The following is a 20162-nucleotide window of genomic DNA, read 5'->3' on the forward strand; positions in this document are numbered from 1 at the left end:
TCCACTAAATATATTAGAAGTGAAAACACACGAAATCCTCAAAATCAGCTTAATAACCAGTCATTTCTTCAAGATTTCAAGAATCTGATTTCATCAACGTAGTTCTTTTTAACAGATCTGGCAACCACTGTATATCTCAGGAGACAATCTTTGCTTGTTACTATGCCTGCTGCATACCCCAACCCCAACACTTTCCAAAACATATACATCACCCAGGGGCCAACTTTCTCATATGAGTCTCTCTGAACAAAGTTGTTCTTGGACAGTAGATACAGTCCTTGGCTAGGTCTCCACTTGAAGTATATAACATGCCAAACCTTCATTGGCCTAAACATTGCAGTATGCTTTTGGTAATTTCATGTCTCTCAAATTTTTTGACAACTGTTAATATGAAAAAAATGGAGAGATTTTTGAATTTCATTTCTTAATTTGCTGTTCACTTTTTTGGGGGAGAAGGCTATCAGAAGTGAACAGATCAAAATACTGGCAACACTATGAAGAAGAAAAGTTAATTCCCCAGAACTATACTCAAACTTGGTTCCCTCTCCAACTCTAAATATAGATTGCTGCACAAGCCTTTAGAAATTCTACCTGGATAAAAACATGACAAAGTTAAATTCTCAATAATGAAGATCTGACTTCTTTATCTGTTGTATCTTCTATGGTTTCTGCTAAAATTATTAAACTGATTCAAGTCTTAATTTCAAAAAGTTTCTTGTGTAGCAAGACAACTGTATAAAATATATATACATATATTGTATTTAACATATTTAACATGTATTGGACTATCTGCCATCTAGGAGAGGGGGTGGAGGGAAGCAGGGGAAAATTTGAAACAAGTTTTTGCAAGGGTCAATATTGAAAAATTATCCATGTATATGTTTTGTCAATAAAAAGCTATAATAAAAAAAAAAGCAAAAAAAGAAAAAAGAAACTAGAGAGATAGACCTCTAATCCATGTTTAGCCATACAGAGATCGATCTAAAAATTGGGAGCTACAATAGGTAATTTTATAAATAGCTGAGTTTCTAGAGAAAGAGAGAGATAGAAAATGCAAGGGGGAGGGGGAGAAAAAAGGGAGAGAGAGAGAAAGTGAGATATAGTTATATCACAAACAAGATTTGTCTGCTCTTGGAAATATGTTCTGGTTAGAAGAAATACAGCAAAAAAAGATGACCACTTTCATACCCCAAATATCAATGTATGATGTACTTGCAAAGAATTCTCTGTAAAAGATTATGAAAGCAACTACTGGAACAGAATAGAAACAAAGAGGATGTGTAACTGTGATTGATAAATTGAAATTTTATGCAGTGACTCAAAATGAAAGTCTTGATTTGACATAGACTGATTCTTTTATTTGTAACCATAGCTATCACTACTTTAAAGAAGCACAGCTATGAAAAAGGACAGAAAAAAGATGAAACTTGAGTGGGTACATGCATTTTAATGGTTAACAGTAAACAATGTTCTTACACATTAGTGGTCAGAGATTAACTTATTTTGTGTTTACCTAGAGAAGTGATTATTGAAAAATATGTGGAATTTATGCAATCTACACCTTTCAGAAATAACTGTATACTGTTACAGATTGGAAAAAGTTCAAGATACTAACATAGCAAATATATGCCTGTGTAAGTATTCAGAAAAAAATTGCATATTGTAAAAGTAATTTGTATTAAAAATTACACAAATCCAATAACAATATGAATATAAAAAGTGACACTGCAAGAATTTTTTGCGTTAAAGAGCTTTGCATGTTTTAAGTCCATAGTTTAATCCACAAGATCACCCTTTAATTCCCTTTAGACAGAAGCATGCTATGAGTTTTAATTTCTACTTAGAATCAGTCCCCAATCCACTACTAGCACAAAACCCATTTAAGCAGGTATGCGGGTGGCAGCTTCCTCTTCTGCGTCAGCTCGGTTTGCGTTAATTTCTGCTAGTGTTCGGCCAAAACGAGCCCATTCATCATTGCGAGGAACAGCGATTTGCTATTAAAAAAAAAAAAAAGAAAATGTTTTGTGTATGCTGAAAGAAATTAAGAGATCATCTTACCCACTATCATTTCTGTTTGTTTTCAAATAGTTTTTCCACTAAAAAATAATCATTGGCCTGAATGGCCTTTCTATAATCACAGGGACCTATAACAATGACTTACAACATTTACAGGAAAAAAAAGAATGGTGTTTGTGAAATGTGTTGTGACAGCACCAGAAACGACTTCTCTATTATCACCATCAGCACAAGATACAATAATAATGATGCTTTGTAAATATAATGCCTACATAGCACTTTATGGATTTTCTTTTAAAAAAAAAACTACTTTATTCTCACAACATCCTGTTTGTACAGTAGTTCTTAAACGGTGATTCTAGCACCACTGGGATTGATGAAGACAAGTCTTTTACACTATTAATGTTTATAATAAAACTCCCTATATTTCTGTTTGAGGTATGAATTATTAAAGCAATATCATAAATTGATATTATTTCTACTGATTTTTTTTCTAGTTATGGAGAAAAGTAGTTTCTGTATTAAAAACGTTTGATAATATTATAAGGAGTAGGTTGTGACTCTTATTTGCTGCTACTCCACAAATGGTGTATCTGTCTCTAAAATAGCCTAATGTCTAAAGCACCCTTTAGATAAAGTCATTAACCTAAAATTCTCTTTCCTCCAAAACTTCAGGGTAAAAGGCATAAAAGAATCTCAGAACCAGTCTGAAATCTACCAAAAGAAGCATAAGGATAAAACTCTGAGGCAGAACAACCCTAGAACATCAGGGCTACCCAAAAATATGAGCTGGTTAAAATGACAAAGAGGGTGCGATACTAATTTTTTTGGTAGCAAAGTACAGGAGAGTCTCCTTATTGTCAGATTCTGCACTTGTAGTTCTAAAATACTTGATAGATCAATGTATTTTCTCTACCTTCTGATGATTAAACTTTATGTGGTACAGAGCCAATAGTAGAGATAGAGGATATGTAAGCTATATTCATTAAAGAATGCTAAACCTGTGTGTTTTGCTCCTTAGAAGTTTAGCAATTAGATAATTAGGATTAAAATGCTTGCTAGGAAGACTATTGATCATTTATATTGCATTAATTATCTTAATGAGATCAAGTTTTAGCTGAAGTCAGCCTCAGTGAAAATAAATTGTAATATGAGGAATAGTTTAGGGAGATAAGAAGAAGAAGGAAAGGAAGAAAAGGAAATATTCACATATCCCAATGAAGGTTATATTCCTACTTCTTCCTCTGGCTTCTCTCCCTAATTCTTCTACCACTTCCTCAATTTTTACTGTGGGTACTTAGAGATTTTTCTACTAATTCTTTCCCTATAACGGTCTTCTTGATGGGAAACTCAATGGGAGTATCTGACAATGATCAAAATAAATTGTGTTTGGTTTAGGAAAGAATGGACATTGTGGAGAGGAAAGCTAGTTTTATTTTATGACTCACAAAATTTAGTGACTCAAATTAGTAAGAAAGACAAGATTAAAATCTAGATCTTTTGACAACCTTTAATATTGGTTTAAATTTTATTTATCAGATTATACTATTTCCTTAGTGAAAGATATATGATACTAATGTAAATCTTTCTTTCCCTACCAATTTTGTTAAATTCAGGCATGGAATAATTGTAGACCTAAAAAAAGAGACAGAACATTTTATTCACTAAATTTTGCCAGCATTGTTCTACCTTTCCAAATCTGAATGCCAATCATGATGATTTGAAAATCAATCTCTGGTTTCTTAATTCATTCAGTTCATACAATCACTAAATAATAATGCTAACATTTTGATTACTACTGAGACAATCAAACAGAAGAAAATTCTGGTTGGACCATGGCCTGGTGTGAGTGAGACCAATAACAGAGCAAAAGAGCATCTCTGTTATGTTACTATCAACAAAGTTCTAACCTTTTATAAATTTTTCTAGTACTGTAGTATATTTAGTTATTAGAAATAAAATACATTATCAAAGAATCTTTTTAAATCTTACTCTACTGGGCAGGGGGAGTGGTGGCAGCAATAATGCCACATTATCTATTTTTAAAAGAAAATTCAAGTAAGTCCAGAATAAGCCAGTTGGGGGGAAACGTTACTCTGACCGGTCTGTTTAGTCTTTGAACCACATCCAGTTTTATAAAGAGCAAACTATCAACATGATGCCAGAATCACGTTCACAAAAAATTTTTGCTATAATGCCTGAAAGCCGAGTCCTTGTGTTAGAATTGTGAACAATGAACCACATACCTCTCCCACGTCATATATAACTATCTGTCCTTCAGAATCGCCTACAGCAATCTCTCTCCCAGAATGTGTCCATCTCACACGATTAAGAGCAGGATTACCCTCCACAGAAATGCTTGCAGTTGGCACCTGAATTCATTTAAAATACAGTGCATTGTTAAAAGTTTCATCAGGATTTCTATAAAGATGTAAAACAGTATAACTCTTCTTTCCTCTAGTCTGCCTAGTTTTGGAAAACAAACATTAAAAAACATATAGAATTTTTCCAACATTTGTTTCTGTCAAGACATACTAGTTTATGAATGAAATTATAACCAATCCTTGAGAGTAGTTTGAGAAAATCATTTAAATCTTTATACAGAAAATTCTTCTATAATCTAAAACCTGACTTTAAAGGAAATGTCTTCTTTTAAGATCAAAGAAGTGTTCCCCCTCTTTTCAAATTTCTTAAAGAAAATATTACAATTTAAAAATAGATAATCAAAATTCCTTTTAGGAAGACCATGGTTTAATTCTAAACTACAAATGTGGCTTTGTGGTTTGCATCTCTATTATCCATAACCTACAGTTCCTATAAACCACCAGCCTAGGCTTCTAGTGGTATTCCATCTTGTTCCACAGAGGGGTCAATGAATTAACTAAAGCAATAGGACATGCTGCTATCATGACAAAAGACACCAATCGATGGGAATAACAAAACTTCTTCCCTTCTGACCACTGCCTTATTCTATCGGCACATGACAACAAGGGACTTTTTCATCAAACTATGAAGAATGCTTGATTTCCTCAAAAATCTTCTTATATTAAAAATCGCACTTAAAACAGGAATCTAATGACAAACAAAATGCAAATATTTGTAATTCTCTTCCAAATGTGATGTTTAAATAAACAAAATTAGTGCTACTTCTCTAAATTTTATTGTACTATATAATATAAATGGCCTATATTTTAAAATGATTCCGAAAATTTCCAAAGCTGTCTGGTTAAAGATGCTAAGGATACAGTGTTAAGATTATGCTAAGAAACTTAAAAGTAAGTAACTCAAAATATCTGAGCCTCAGCTTTCACATCTTAATGGGGAAAAAAAAAGATGAAAAAACAGGGGTTTTGACAAGATCACCTCTAAGGTCCTCTCCAGTCCCAAATCTGGAAAACTATGATACAATTATAAGCAATGGTTTATACTCCTCTGTTAATTACTACTTTCTAATTTTCATAGTACAGAAAGTGCTTGATAAGCCATAAAGTGTTCTATAAATGGATTATTATTATAATCACCATGAATAATTCTCTATATCATTAGAGATTATTAGAATCCTCAAGTTATTCTCCTCTTGCCTATGAATAACCCCCTAGCTCTAGGGAAGGAAAAACAATTAAAACTTAAAAGGCCCAGAAATTAAATCACTAGTCATAAAGAGAAGCCCTCAGAATAGGTGAGAACATGCAAGGGACTGGGCTATGTACATAATTTGTACAGTACAAAAACAGTATAAAAAGCTTTGCTCTTGGTGGCAGGGCTAACATTTAGTACTCACGCTATAACATCACTACATTACTATATAGTGATATGGTTTAAGAAAACCATAAGCTTTTCTTCAGCCCTTAAACTACATATGGCTATAATTTGAGAGGAAAAAAAGCAAAGGAAATCACATTTATGGTTAGATTTCATGGTAAATTCTAGCATATAAATTGGGAGTTTTGGTGATTTTTTTTCCTTTTCATTTCAAGATAAAAATAATACTGTTTTCAATTACTTATTAAAAAGACATTTCAGTCAAAGACAAATAAGGCCTAGCTAGCAGTCTATGAATAATACATAATTTTAATAGAAAGGCTAAAAGCTACTTTTGAAACTCAGAATTAAGGTTAACATATATCAGCTATTGGCAACTATCAAACTTCTGTATCCTAGTGTAAAGTACTCCAGTTGCCTTGTGAATGGAGACTTTGCCAGGGCATTAGAGACATGATAGTCTTTTAGAGAAATCAAAGGAAAGTCCCCAGTGTTCTTGGCCAACATTACTCCTTCTCTCAGTTCTTCACAGCAGGTACTTTTTTATTTAGTGTACGAAGCTTATTTGGCTTCTTTGTGATGAAACTGCAATCACAAAGCCCCTTTTACATTCCTTGGGATGAAGGGAATTTCACAAATTATTCAATAAATCTCCAATTTTCTGTTTTCCAGTGCAATTTTTATCATTTTGTTGCTCACCTCTGTGTCATTGTTGAGATTCCATAGATCCAGTCTCCCCATGCCATCCACACAAGCAAACAGGGCAGGGTGGGTGGGCGACCACATCACATCATAAACATAATCTGAATTGTCTTCAAATGAATATAAAGGTTTGTTATTCTGAAATGGAAGAGTTGATTTTAGCAAAACAAAAAATATATTCATCAAGAAGCTGTGAAAATATTTTATATGATAAAAAATAATATGCAAAAAAATACTATTCTTATGTTTTATGCTACCATAATAGTGGCTATGGATTAAGAGTAAGATTATAAGGCTCTGGATTACTTTTTAAAATCTACTGAAGTCCTACTGATGCCTCATCATAGAGAAGATGTGACCATGGATTCCTGATACTTATGCTAATAAAGCAGAAGCTCTAGACAATTTTACCAAGTTGGAGAGAATCTGAGTTTGGATTTGTGAGACTAATGCCTGCTGTCTAAAAACCAGAGCAGATAAGTTCATAGCAGTTTATGATCAGAAGATTGACTATAGGGTAATGAATCTTTAGGACATAACCTTCTGAACTTTTTTTGGCGCTCTTCTTATATTTTTAATATTTCATCAATGATTTTTTTTTAATGCTCAATTCTCGTTATTTACAAATTTCCCCCCTCCTTCCAATATAAATGAACCCCATTCTTGTGACCAAAGTATATTCAAGCTAAATAAATTGCTTTATTGGCTACATCTATATCTCTTTTTTTATACCTTTAATCATCATTTTTCTTCTAAAAGGTAGGAAGCAAACTCTATAATTAGTTTTTCTGGAGTCCTGACTGCTCACTAAATTGAGCAGAACTCCAAAGTCTCTCAGAGTTGTTTTACAAAACAGCTCTGCTTTCTCAGACTGTGTCATATTCAGAATTATTTTATTTCTACTATATAATAATATTCTATTAAATTTATCTCATGATAATTCCACTATATCATATGCTACCTCTTGGAGATAAATTAAGATTTCATGAAGACCTTCAGATAACTTTAGAAGAATAAAAGTGCACTGAAATACAGTATAACTAGAGTGGAAAGAAAAATGGACTGAATCAGGACTCCTGTGTTTTAAAGTTCTACAATTGCCACTTCTTGGCTTTATCACCTTAGACAGGCAGCTTAATCTTCTGGGGCTCAGTTTTCTCATTTACAAAACTAGGGGAGCTGAATTAAATGATCTCTAAGGTCTTTTTTGACCCAGTAAAATTCATTTCAAAAATTAGTTTAGGATTAGCCAGAGTTTTTACTAAATACCTTTCACATGCTCTGTATTACAGTAAATAAAATGGAAGATACTAAAATGAAACATTGTTCTTGTCTTCAGGCAACTTATAATTTAGGTGAATGATAAGACTAATATGTGAAACAGCAATAAACAACATGAGGCTGTATATTACTAATGATAAAATGACGGCTGAGGGTTAGGGAATTAACATGACTATAAGCATTATAAATTCAGAGGAGTTAATGAATGTCAGGAATTAGAATATTGTATGGAAACCAAGAGTTTTTTACAAAATCAACTGACTAAATAAAGGAAAAGGAAGATGTAGGTAGATGAAAGTCCATATTAAAAAAAAAATATGATGTGGTTAGAGAATTTTAAGCTCAATGAATCAACAGTATGATGGTGGTGGCCAGTTGGTTTAATATGGGCATCATTTCAAAATTATGGAGATACCAGCATCATGGTTAAATGCTATTTGGAGTACTACATTTAGTTCTGTGTGCTACATTTTAGGAAGGAAATCAACAAATGGTGATTCTAAAGGGCAACTAGTCAGTAAGTTTTATAGACCATGTGTGAGCATCAGTTAAAAGAATCAGAATTGCTTAGCCTGAAGAGGATCTACATTATAGATGTCTTTATGTATTTGAAGGGTTATGACATAAAAGGAGGAACAAAGTTGTTCTGCTTAATCCCAGATAGTAGAAGTAGGATCAAAAGGTAGAAGTGGGGCACATTTTTGTTTCATGGACTTTGGACAAATCATTTAATCTCGGTGGCCTGCATCTATAAAATGAAGGTATTAGACTAAATGATTTTTAAGGAAAAAAAATAAATTTCATTTCATGGAAGCACAAAAGAATGCTTGACTCGGAATAAGGAGAGGCTTGGTTGGAATCCAGTCCAATGACACTTTCTATGTGCCCATGACAAGTCACAACTTCTCTGTCTCTAGTTCCTCATCTATAAATACATAGATAATAATTCCTGTTACCTCCCTCACAAGGTTCTTTTGAGGAACAAATGAGATAATGCATAGAAAGTACTCAATAAAACATACAGTGCTATATGAAAGTTGATTACCATTAAGTGAATGTATAAATGATTTCTCTTAAAGAGAAAAATGCAGGTCTAGAAAAACTGAGCAATTTTAGATGTATTTTTAAGTCATATACTCAAAGAAGTAGTTAGGTGGTAGTTCTAAAGAAATGCAAAGAGATTATCCCTTTGAATTTATTGATCCCTTAGCAGTTAACGGCTCTATTTATCCATTTATCTCCATTTATAGCCCCTATTTCCCTCTTAAACTCAAGTGCCCCATCACCAAAAGTCTGCTGGTCACCCAAAGTCATTCCATAAGTATCTCAAACTCAGCAAGTCCAAAATAGAGGTCAAAAATGCCCTATATCCGCTCATCTGACCTTTTTTTTTTTTTAGATTTCTGTTAAGTGCTGCATTATTCTTCAGCCTCAAAGATTTGTAATCAAAGAGTCACCTTCAATTCTTTACTCTCATTCACTTTCCATAGCCAATATCTCTCACATCCACACCTTCTCTATACTATCATGGCCAATGCCTGACTTCAGGCTCTCATTAATTTTTGCCTAGACTGGTGCAACAGTCTCTTACTTGGATCTTTTGTGTCCAGTTTCTCTCCTCTCAATCTATCTTCCAGATGATTTTCAAATTGGTATTCCTGAAACACAAGCCTGAGCAGGGGACATCTCTGTTTCAGAAGCTCCTGTGGCTCTATTACCTTCAGGAGAAAATATAAACTTCTCTGTTTGACATTAAAAGGCCTTCAGAATTTGGCTGCAACCTATATTTCTAGAATGACTTCACAGTAATTCCACCTCCCAATCCTCATATATGTACTAGATATTCTAGCCAAAATGCAGTTGCTGCTCCTTATATTTGACATTGCATCTTCACCTGGATGCCTTTGAACAGATTGCCAGGTGTGCATGTAATGATCTCTCTTTGTCACCTCGGCTTCTTAGAATCTCTAACTTCCTTTGTGACCCATCTCTTCCACCCAACAGTCCCACTGCCTAACTGGTGACTGACTCTCCCAGACTAATATTTAAGGAAAGTCCTAATCACATATCTCACTTCACTCACCTCTGTCCCCTCATCTCTTTTCCCACTATACCACCACACATACTGTTCCCTCTTCTGCCCCACCCATTTTTCACTGCTGAAATCATGATCTATTATGAAATCAACGTCTTGGATAGAATGTGTCAATCTGTTTTCTAGAGGACCCACTCTCACAAGTATATTGTTACCTACATAAGAATATAGCTCCTTGAAGACAGGGCTGTTTTTGTAATCACATGCCAAGAGCTTAGCTCAGTGCTTGACACATGGTATTGCTTAACAAGCAGTTCTCCATTCATTCAAGTGCAATGTACAGAAGCCCTTCCTGAAAAGCCTTCCTCTATCAGTTATTAGTGTTCTTACTACCTTTCAGAAATTACTTTAAATTTATGTTGTATATATTTTGTATTTATTTGTGTACATGTTTCCACCCAGTAGCCTGTAAGGTCCTTGATGGCAAGGATTATTTCCTTTTTTGTGTCCCCAGTGTCTTCCATCCTGCCTGACACATAGTAAATGCTTGATAAAGGCTCACTAGAGAAGGTTCTCTGATCCTACTCATCTAACTCTGAAATAGCTGCTTTGAGAAAGGTACCCAGATGAGGTGTGGTTTTATGTTTGTTTGTTCTTAATATGAAAGGGGTCACAAGAGACACGAGAAATTATGAATACTGCCAAATAAGAAATTCTGAGAACCAACATTCTAAGCAGTTAATAAGTACCAAAAAATGTCAGATCAGTCAGCTTTAAGATAGATCTTTTATTAAAGGTCTTATTCAGAGACTGAAATGTTTTGTAGATACACTAAAGATTTCTTTCCCGCCAAAGTGAGCCGTGTTTTAATGACAACAGGCATGACCCAGTTAGGACAGAGCTCTGAAATAGTCACCATTTTTACAAGTAAAATTTTTTTGAGAAGCTCTTATTCTCACAAGAAGTTAGAATCATCAGTATTTTTTGCTTCCTAGCTTCCAGTTCAGTATTTAATGGAGATTAGGAGGAGAGTTTTATCAGAAAGACTATCTTTAGACTACACATATCCACATATCAAGAGATAATTTCTTGGTCTTTAAACTTTAATTTAAGGACCAATTTTTGGCCCAAATGAATTAGGCTTTTGCTGTTTATTCGCATTATTGAAAACACCCAAGTAACTGTGTTAGGACAAAGAAGTAATGAAAACAAATAGATGATCTAGGACTGTGCAACTGCTTTATAAATTTCCTGACTAGGCAGAGATTAGAGCCTGGCTATACAAGCACAACTACTTTAGACCAAATTAGACACAGAGCCAAATTGAGATTTCCAGGGATTATAGAAGACTTGGAGAAAGAAGAAGCAGAAAAAGAAAAAAGAGTATGTGGGAAGAGTGAGGGAGTGCAGGAAATCTTGTTTTGATGCTGGGACCATGCCAGACTTTTCAGGACACAAAGTTTCAACAGAACAGGATGTCTAGTCCTCCCAGTTTCTCCAAGCTTAAATTTGAATAATGAAAACTGTCTTGGGTGATCAAGCTCTTAAAAGAAGAGGTGTTGAATGATATTATGTCCTTATTGTTGGAGGACATATGAAGTATTCAATGTTTGTTAAATGCATGAAGTTGAAAGCACTAGTTATGAAAGTCTAGCATGAAGTTCTGTTTTTAAAAAGCAAATTAGCAGCAAATTATTCCTCCTTGTTAAGGAGGGTGGAAATTGATATTACTAGGTTAAATAATGAGAAAGGATAATTAATTATACAATCAAAATAATAAATCCTGGAATTAAGCTGAGAATCAAAATTCAAATATTTACTCACAAGGTTGTTCTTCAGGCATTTTAAAAAGAAGAGATAATGTTGTCATTCATACATAACTAATGCTTTCCTCCTCTTGTACAAAGTAGAACTTTGTATATTATGTGAAACTGCATATGCAGAATAGTTGAACCCTTAATATTTTTTGGAGTTAATGTGAAAATATACGATATAATACTTGGTTCCAACTCCCTGGGCTACACTAAGACAGGAGAGCAGTAAGCGGTTAGGGCAATCCTTAGGAATGGAATGTGGTTATTAAAGCACATAAGTTATTCAAAAACATCGAGCTGGGTTTACGAATCAATAGCAGACTGAACAATCTTTGATCTATCACAAGGAAGCCTTTTCATAACAAAAAATAAACTAGAATAGTTTGTTTATGAGAGAAAGCATGCTATGTAGTCAAATAAGTAAAAAGCCTCATGGAGAGCTTGAAGGAAGAGATGTATGGAGACTTTGTGACAAAGTAAAAGGAAAAAAGATATGAAGAAATAGATATTCACATCTATCTTGTAGTGCTGTTATCTCTTTGTATGGTACAGGTCTGGAAAGCTACAGGAACAATTCCTTAATCTCAGAGTTAGGAATTATATCAGAGGCTCTCTAATTCAATCTGTACTTAAAGATGAATCCTTTTTACACCACTCCTCAAAAATGTTTGCTGAATTGGGGAATTCTTCTTCAGCTTAGCCTGCTACAAAAAAAGAACAGGAGAAAAGCTCTGTTGTACTGCCTACAGAGGACATAGTTCCATATTGGAAAAATGTTAAATATCTCAGGTAGCACATCAGAAACAGAACCCTGACATGTTCTCAAAGGTAAGATCATGTCCTGCTTAAAGTGATGGACCAATTAGACATTTCCAACATTAGAACTAGTGCTGTTGAAGATGGGGAAAATTGAAGGACTCAAATTAATGACCAATACACAGTGAAGAGATATGAAACCATGGAATTTTGAAAGTCAACTAATTCATCCAAGAAGCTAAATTGAAAGGAAGAGATGGCCTTGGAAAACACATTAATGTCTATGATAGTGAAGGTCAAACCTGGACATATTACTATAACTGAAGATTTCAAAACTAATTTCTGAATTAGATGAAAAGAGTCAATAAAGGGCAATAGTGTTCCACTGAATGTTTTACCTCTGGCACTTGTTAGTGAAGAAGAAAAAAGGGCAGAACTAGATGCAACTAGATGGCATGTGGCTATAGCACTAGGCCTGGAGTCAGGAAGAGCTAAGTTAAAATCCATCCTGAGATATTTACTTGCTCTGTGACCCTGAGCAAATCAATTAACCTCTGCCTGCCTCAGTTTCTTCAACTAAAAAAGGAAGATAGTAAGCACCTACCTCCCAGGGTTGATGTGAGGACCAAATGTGTACAGATACTTGTAGAGTATTCATCATATGATAGACCCTTAATAATCCTTTCTTTCTTCTTTCCTCCCCCTTTCCTCCCCCCGGGCTTCTTTCTTTCCTCTCTCATCCTTCCATAAAACAACATCATCCTTGGAGAGGCCTAAATTCACACTTTGGCTTTCCTGGTTACTATGTGTGTAATCTGGTTAAATTATACTTTACCTCAGTTTCACACTTATCTTAATTAGTTATTGTAAAAAAAAGTAATTTTTAAATCATAAACTATTAGGTTCTTGAAGAAAGTAATAGCAACCTTTGCTTATTTTAGCCATTTAGGATGTAAAACTCTCTAAAATATCTTAAAATACAATTCAGTCTTTTCTTGATGATTCATAATCCTGATTATAAATAACCACTATCATTCTATGTTTAAATAATATGATGTAGGTGTGTACAGTTTGGGGTTTTTTCCCTTTTGTCCTTCACTGGCAATTGGCACTTGCTATTATTGTTTTAACTGTCCCAATAGTCCACACTCTTTCTTGTTTGAGGAATTTAATGTGATATGGATTATGAAATTAGCTGAAGAAATTTGTAAAGAATTTTGTGCTAAATAAAAACCAAAAGATTCTGATAAAGGTCTATTCTATGCAGCAAAGCATAGAGCTTGAATGAGGGGCTTTGGGACATCGCTTCTGGGTGCTCATAAGTCTTTCACAGAGCAATATTTTTGAATGTGAAGGTCATCAAAAACTGGATGTCTAGATAAATTTGGTATTACTAGATTTGCTCAGCATACTACTAAGAAAAAAAATGCAAACTATACAACATATAACATATCGTGTTTGATCTTAATCTAAACTGATTGCACAAATGAATATTCCCAAACAATCTGAGGGTTTAATTTTTTTTCTATGTGTCTTATATTAGAGCACCACCTTGTGTCAAAACTTTGAGAAAATGACCAGAAAACATTTTCGGTACCTTGGTTGTCCAAAGTTTCACTGTCCAGTCAAATGAGGAAGTTACAAAAAGATGTGAGAAATCCACAGCTCCAACAGCTGCATGGCAATGAATACCAGTTATTGGTCCTTGATGTCCTTCAAACATCTCACTGATTCCAGCCTTGCTGTTATACAAAACAAAAGCAATCAGGTTTATCTCTTTGCTGTTTCTATAAACAGATAATATACATATATTTAAATATCAAGCTCTGTCACAGTTGTTCAAACTTATTATGGGCATGACACACTAAAATAATTCTAGGAAAAGGGCAACATTACTGATACTGGATGTTACCCTGTCCAGATTTAACAATTCTTCTAAAGCTATAAGTAAAATTTGGAATCATAAACATTAAAGTACTGACAACATACCCCCAATAGCACAATACTTGAATTGATGGAATAGTGAAAGGCAAAGAAATGCTACACAGAAGGGATATAATTTTGGCTACTTTTAAACCTAAGAGCTTTGAAGTGAAGGTGATCTGTGTTTGAGATGAAACCCAGATACTCAATTTTATTTAAGGAAGAAATTGATAAGGTAGAACTAGACAATTTCAAAACAGATGGAACAGCAGGAGAAATACAAGTCAATTGAAGACGTGTGCGTGATGTTACTGTACAATTATCAGGAAGACTAGGATAAAGTTCAAATTCAAATAAACAGTGACTGAAATACAGCTGGCAATTTTTACCTTTTTATGTATATCTGAAGGGTCAGTTCTAGGAATAACATCTATCACATTTATATATAGGGGAAACGTAACAGCAAAATAAAACCTTTATCCATATCTTATCATTTGTAACATAAAGGGGAAAACAATCCATCATTTTCCTTTTGGTGTGAAAGTTTCTATTTTGTGAGTTTAAAAATAATGGTTTTTTCACACAGAGTGAATAGTTCCATGCAAATTCCTACTAAAAAGGGGATATAGTTAGTTTAAATATGGTTATAAGGAAGAATCTTTGTAAGCATTGAAACTTTAAAAATAAACAATAATTTAAAAGTTTCTAATCACCTGCCATGGCGACAAGCTGTGTATACAGAGCCTTCTTCACTTCCAACAACAAAGTTGTTGACATCTCCAACAGGGAAGGACATAGAAGTGACAGCTACAGCTTTGGACTGCTTATGAACCAACTCCATGCTATCCTGTAGAGAAAAATATGAGGAATTATTTAGACAATTAACAGTGACTTAAAAAAAGGTTTTTCTGATCTGCAAATTTTAGGACACTGAAATTAAATATTATGAATTTGCATTAAATATAAGCTATGGTATATACACACACACCCATACATACATACATATATATTTTTTAGATCATGCCTTTTCATAGAGCTATAAATAACTAGCCACAGTTCTAGATTTTCACAAGTGAACTCTACCTGTGGATGGGAAAGCATGTCCAAACTCCATGAGCAAATTTTTCCATCAGTAGAGATGCTAATCAAATTGTGAGCATTTTGAGTTCCAACTACATTCACACAATATACAGGGTGCTAAAGGGAATACAAAGCAAAAGGAATTTAAAAGGATTATTTTAAAAACAAAACCTCAAACTTTCTAACTAAGAATCAATTACAGGTATTCGCCATTAGACCAAACCATCCTAATCTATTTCTATAGCATCTTTAATATGAACAGCTTTGCTCTTTTTAAAATCTCTATACACTTAAGAAAAAGTACTGTCTTGGAAGGGAAAAAGACTTCTAGTAAAAATAGATTTTTTCATAGTATCTAATGAAATATGGTTACTGAATGCTGATGAATCCATACAGGAAAGAATGCTTATTCTAGAAGACTCTGATAAATATTACTAAGTACCTCACACTAAGAAGTGAAAAATCTTGTAGAAGATATTTTATCTCTTTACCGTATGTGCAGCAGCTGAAAGTGGAGTTCTCTGGACCGGGGTTCTCTTATTACTTCGATTATCCCACAATACAATTTGACCTGAATACGTACCACCAACAACTAGATTTGGATGAAATTTTGCAAACGTAGCCGACATTACAGCTGACTGAAAATAAAAAATGGTGAAAATTTTATATCAAAGAATTAAAAGAAGGGAAAAATATAACAGTTTACAGAAATAAAGTAAACATTTTCTTTGTTTTGTTTTTTGAGTAAATTTTTTAATTAAGTCAATTTAATGGCTTATTTCATTATAATATTTCACATTTATATTTGGTCTGGAAAAGTTTTTGCTTTTCTCTTTAGAATATTCTTTCTCTAAGAGAATGCTGTAGAGAAAAGGGAATTAAATATAACATTTTACATACATATAAAGAAGTAATTTCTGAAGTAAAAAAAATTCACATCATTATATATCAAATTGTAAGATAATTAGCTCCACACTTTATCTTGACAGTAATCTGACAGGATCAGATTATATGCTAGTTTTGAGTCAGTTAAGTGATTTTTCAGAATTATGACATTATGAAAAGAATTTGTCTTGTTGCAAACAGCAAAGATTTGCAAATTTTACCTTTCTACTAAATTCATTTTTAAAATCTGCATCTGTTTCCTACTTTAAACATATGTTTCTACTTAAAACTATCTAGTTCCAACTCCTCAGGCCATGTATAAGTAATTCAGTGGGCCAATAGTCTAATTATATATTCAGTAAAACTGTTCATGAGAAACTTCCCATGGTAAAAGCATTTTATAAAAGCTTTCCTTTCATATAATCAATTAGTATAAAGGAAAAACAACATCAAAGGGCAGTGTAGGTGTGATTAAACAATATGAAAAATGTCACAAATGCTACAAAGGGAAGACTATTTTGAACTAATTCTTAATTTTCAGTCAACATCTGTTTGCAAATACATGTGGTTTAGTAAATGCCAACCCAATGAAATCATCATGTTGACAAGAAGAAAAAGGGCATTTGTAAATTCGTCAATGAAAGTTCAACATGGGGAAAACACAATTTCTCACATCCTACCTGGCAGTGAAACACGTACTCTGGGGTAGTTTTTTTGTATTTCATATTCCACACAAGAGCCACCCCATCGGGCTCATGAGGAGCATCTTCATTGTTGTTATAGGAGGCCACGAGCAATTCTGGGTACTGGTCACAAGAAATGAGATGGAAAAAAAAAAAACTTACATTAATGAAAACAATTTTATGTTCTAACTCCTTTAATTTTCACTACTAAACTAATTTGAAACTAAAAATATCTGTTCTCTCTCCTCTGAAAGTACTACTTTTATGTTCAAGTACAGTATCTGATTACATTTATAAGCAAATAAGTATATAAATAAAGTTTAAAGTCTGTTTTTATGGTAGAATAATATTTTATTTAAACATACATTATGTATTGCACTGTCTTATGGTTTATTAAAATCAGTAAAATTGGTATCCAACTAACTTTTACCCTGGATTATTTTCCCAAAGGATTGAAGTTTTTATTCTTTCTTCCTAAGTCCAGAAAATAAAATGAATGAGTATTCTAGAACTTTGTCTGAGAATTATTTTAATAAATCAGCAATGGTCTTTTATGCCTTCCAGTAATGCAGCTTAATTTGTGCAAAATGAAATGTGATTTAATTATTAAATATTATTTGTGTTCTATTTTACCTGAGATGACCAATCCAGGCAACTAACAACACGATGCTTTGACCAACGTTCATCAAAAAACTGCCTATTTAAGGACAGTTTAGCACCTGCTTGAATTTCTCTGGAATTACAAAAAAAAAAAAAAAAAAAAAAATCCCAAACATAAAGGACAAGAACTTATAAAAGACTTTTTCATTTATAATAACTCAACTCTCATCATACCACAGATCTTAGCAACTAAATATTACCCTTCTTTATCTTCCAAATCTCTCCCACTGTAGTCAAAGAAGATGTTAATCTGCTCAGAAAGAGCTCTTTCTACAATTCTCGTGGAATGATCAAAGAAACTCAGAAACTCTTCAGAGTGCAGGATCTGTTGTTTTTCCTCTTCAGTGAGCTCATGAGGGGGGACTGGAAAACAAATATTTCTTTCTAGTAGATTTACTTATAACTGATAAATCACTTATAAACCAACTCTTACTCATTGAATACCCTTTTTTAAAAAACAGACCCTTTTGTTGTACAATAAAATTGTTCTCTTATGTAAATATATGAACAAAAGTAAATTCCAATGAAATGTATTCAATTTAAAAAGTGAAGTTGAAGATATTTAAAAAATCATTTGTACCTTCTTCTTCATCATCTTTCTTTAAAGTTTTCTCTTCTTCAGGCTCAATAGGTGGTTTGGGGGTTACAACATCATCATCATCTTCATCATCTGAAAAATAAAACCATTGCAAATAATATATTTCTACCAGAACAACCCTCCCCCAACCCTATACAAGGTAATGTTTCACACATTATCATATTAATTTAAAAAAACCACTTTAAAGGTGAGGCAAAATACATACAAAATATGCTGATTTCTAAAATTTTGTCTTTAAAAACAACAAATTTTGATTTCTAATTCCATTTGTAAAAAATAATTATATCCTATTTGGAAAAAAATTTTTTATACATGATTATGTAGGAATATTAAATTCTGTAACTATGTAAACAGAAATAAACAATTGCAAAAGATTCTCAATAGAGGCACTTATCAACAACACAGAACAACACAGGAAATAAAACTATGATGCAGTTTTATATAACATGTTTATATCTTAATGTGAAAAACAGAAAAATCAAATAACTTGAAGAGCTACTTGCTGACTTGTGTACTCTTTTAATAATTAATAAGTCTTCATATGGAGTAACAATGGCCTAGATAAGCTTTCAAGTTGCTATTCTAAAACGCAACTTGTTAAAGCTCATTATGTGACTACATTTTATTTTTTATTATTATTAATATAATTTCCATCCCAATCATCATCTCATTTGGCAATAAGAGTTAAAAAAATTTTTTTTCTTAATTTTAATAAATTAAATGAAGCAATGATGTGACCTAATATAAGGCAGGCAACGTTTTAATGACTTTTGTATTCTATATGTCTTCTTAAATTCTAAAAACAAGAAAATGACATCAAATTACTTATTTAAAATGTTATGGAATATGCCATGCCTATTTTGGTTTCCTCTATATCCCAGAATGGATCTGTGGGAAGAACACCTTCATTTTTATTGGTTAAACAGATTTCTCATCTGTCTTTAAGGAAATGGCAGCAGGAGTCTGCATCATGCTTCACCTCAAGTAATGAGACTATTCAACAAGGGGACTCTACTTGTTAGTCATAGTCATCACCCTGACCCATGTTCAAAGTTATCTAACACACATATATACACAACATACACAAAGAGTGGTCAAGGGATGGGAACCAGCTGCCAAGCCATGGTCCCAGCAGCCAGGCCAGCTGACTAGATAGCAGCAACCAGATGGTACTGCTGGGATTGTGTCTTTCTGCTATGAGGTGGCAATGGGATGGCATAACATTTTTCTGCCTGACTGCTTCCAATCATGTCTTTCCCCAATGGCAAGCCTGTGCAATTACCAACACTCCAGGAGGTCTACAGACAAGCCTTTACCCTGCAAACAAAATACAGCTTGTAGGCCATACCAGCTGCCAAACCACACACATAGTGTTAGGTTTAGAGAGCTTTGAAAATTTTTCAAACTCTATAGTATAGGCAATAAAAATATAACAGTATCTGTAGGAAAGAAAGCTTTAAATGACACTGCATAATGCACACAATGATACAACCTCCAACTTAATCAAAATGATAATGACGTATGCCAATCCTACATTACTTGAAATTGAGCGATTTTTACGTTCTGACAAGTTTACAGAACTAGGATAAATGGCATGAATGATTTCAATATATGCTCCTACTTTTGAACCAAATGGTGAAGGTTAAAATTTTTCCTTTCAAGGGCCTCAATCAGCCACAAAGGAAAACAGTAATCACTGTCTTTTCAGCCAGCCCAACCGCATTTGTCAGCCCTTTCTCCGTCAATGCAGCCAGAGCAATCAACCTGCCAAACATTCAGAATGGAAAAACAATCTGAAAATACAGGGTATAATGCACCTGCCAGTGAAAATGGCCATTTCAAGAAAAGCTAGTGATCTCAGTGACCCTGCTGAGGAGGCGGTGGTGCAAAGGGGAAAGAACGCGTAAAAGAATTCTTAGTGATCTCCACTCTCTTGCACATTGACACTTCCTTACAAAGCATGCCAA

General features: G+C 33.6%; 1 protein-coding gene across 3 annotated transcripts in view; it reads right to left on the reverse strand.

Moving 5' to 3' along the window:
• Positions 1-1336: 1336 nt before the first annotated feature.
• Positions 1337-20162, reverse strand: part of DYNC1I2 (dynein cytoplasmic 1 intermediate chain 2) — a 61059-nt gene continuing 42233 nt past the window's right edge. For all 3 annotated transcript variants that reach the window (XM_051991076.1, XM_051991074.1, XM_051991075.1), the window contains 11 exons: positions 18178-18267; positions 17798-17960; positions 17571-17670; positions 16935-17060; positions 15861-16007; positions 15373-15486; positions 15003-15136; positions 13964-14108; positions 6478-6618; positions 4263-4388; positions 1337-1994 (listed from right to left, as the gene is read on the reverse strand). In XM_051991076.1, the coding sequence (XP_051847036.1) occupies positions 1881-1994; positions 4263-4388; positions 6478-6618; positions 13964-14108; positions 15003-15136; positions 15373-15486; positions 15861-16007; positions 16935-17060; positions 17571-17670; positions 17798-17960; positions 18178-18267 (1400 nt within the window). In that variant the 3' untranslated portion in view covers positions 1337-1880. The remainder of the gene's footprint in view (positions 1995-4262; positions 4389-6477; positions 6619-13963; positions 14109-15002; positions 15137-15372; positions 15487-15860; positions 16008-16934; positions 17061-17570; positions 17671-17797; positions 17961-18177; positions 18268-20162) is intronic.

This window comes from Antechinus flavipes, chromosome 3 (genome assembly GCF_016432865.1).
Source record: "Antechinus flavipes isolate AdamAnt ecotype Samford, QLD, Australia chromosome 3, AdamAnt_v2, whole genome shotgun sequence".
Classification (NCBI taxonomy): domain Eukaryota; kingdom Metazoa; phylum Chordata; class Mammalia; order Dasyuromorphia; family Dasyuridae; genus Antechinus; species Antechinus flavipes.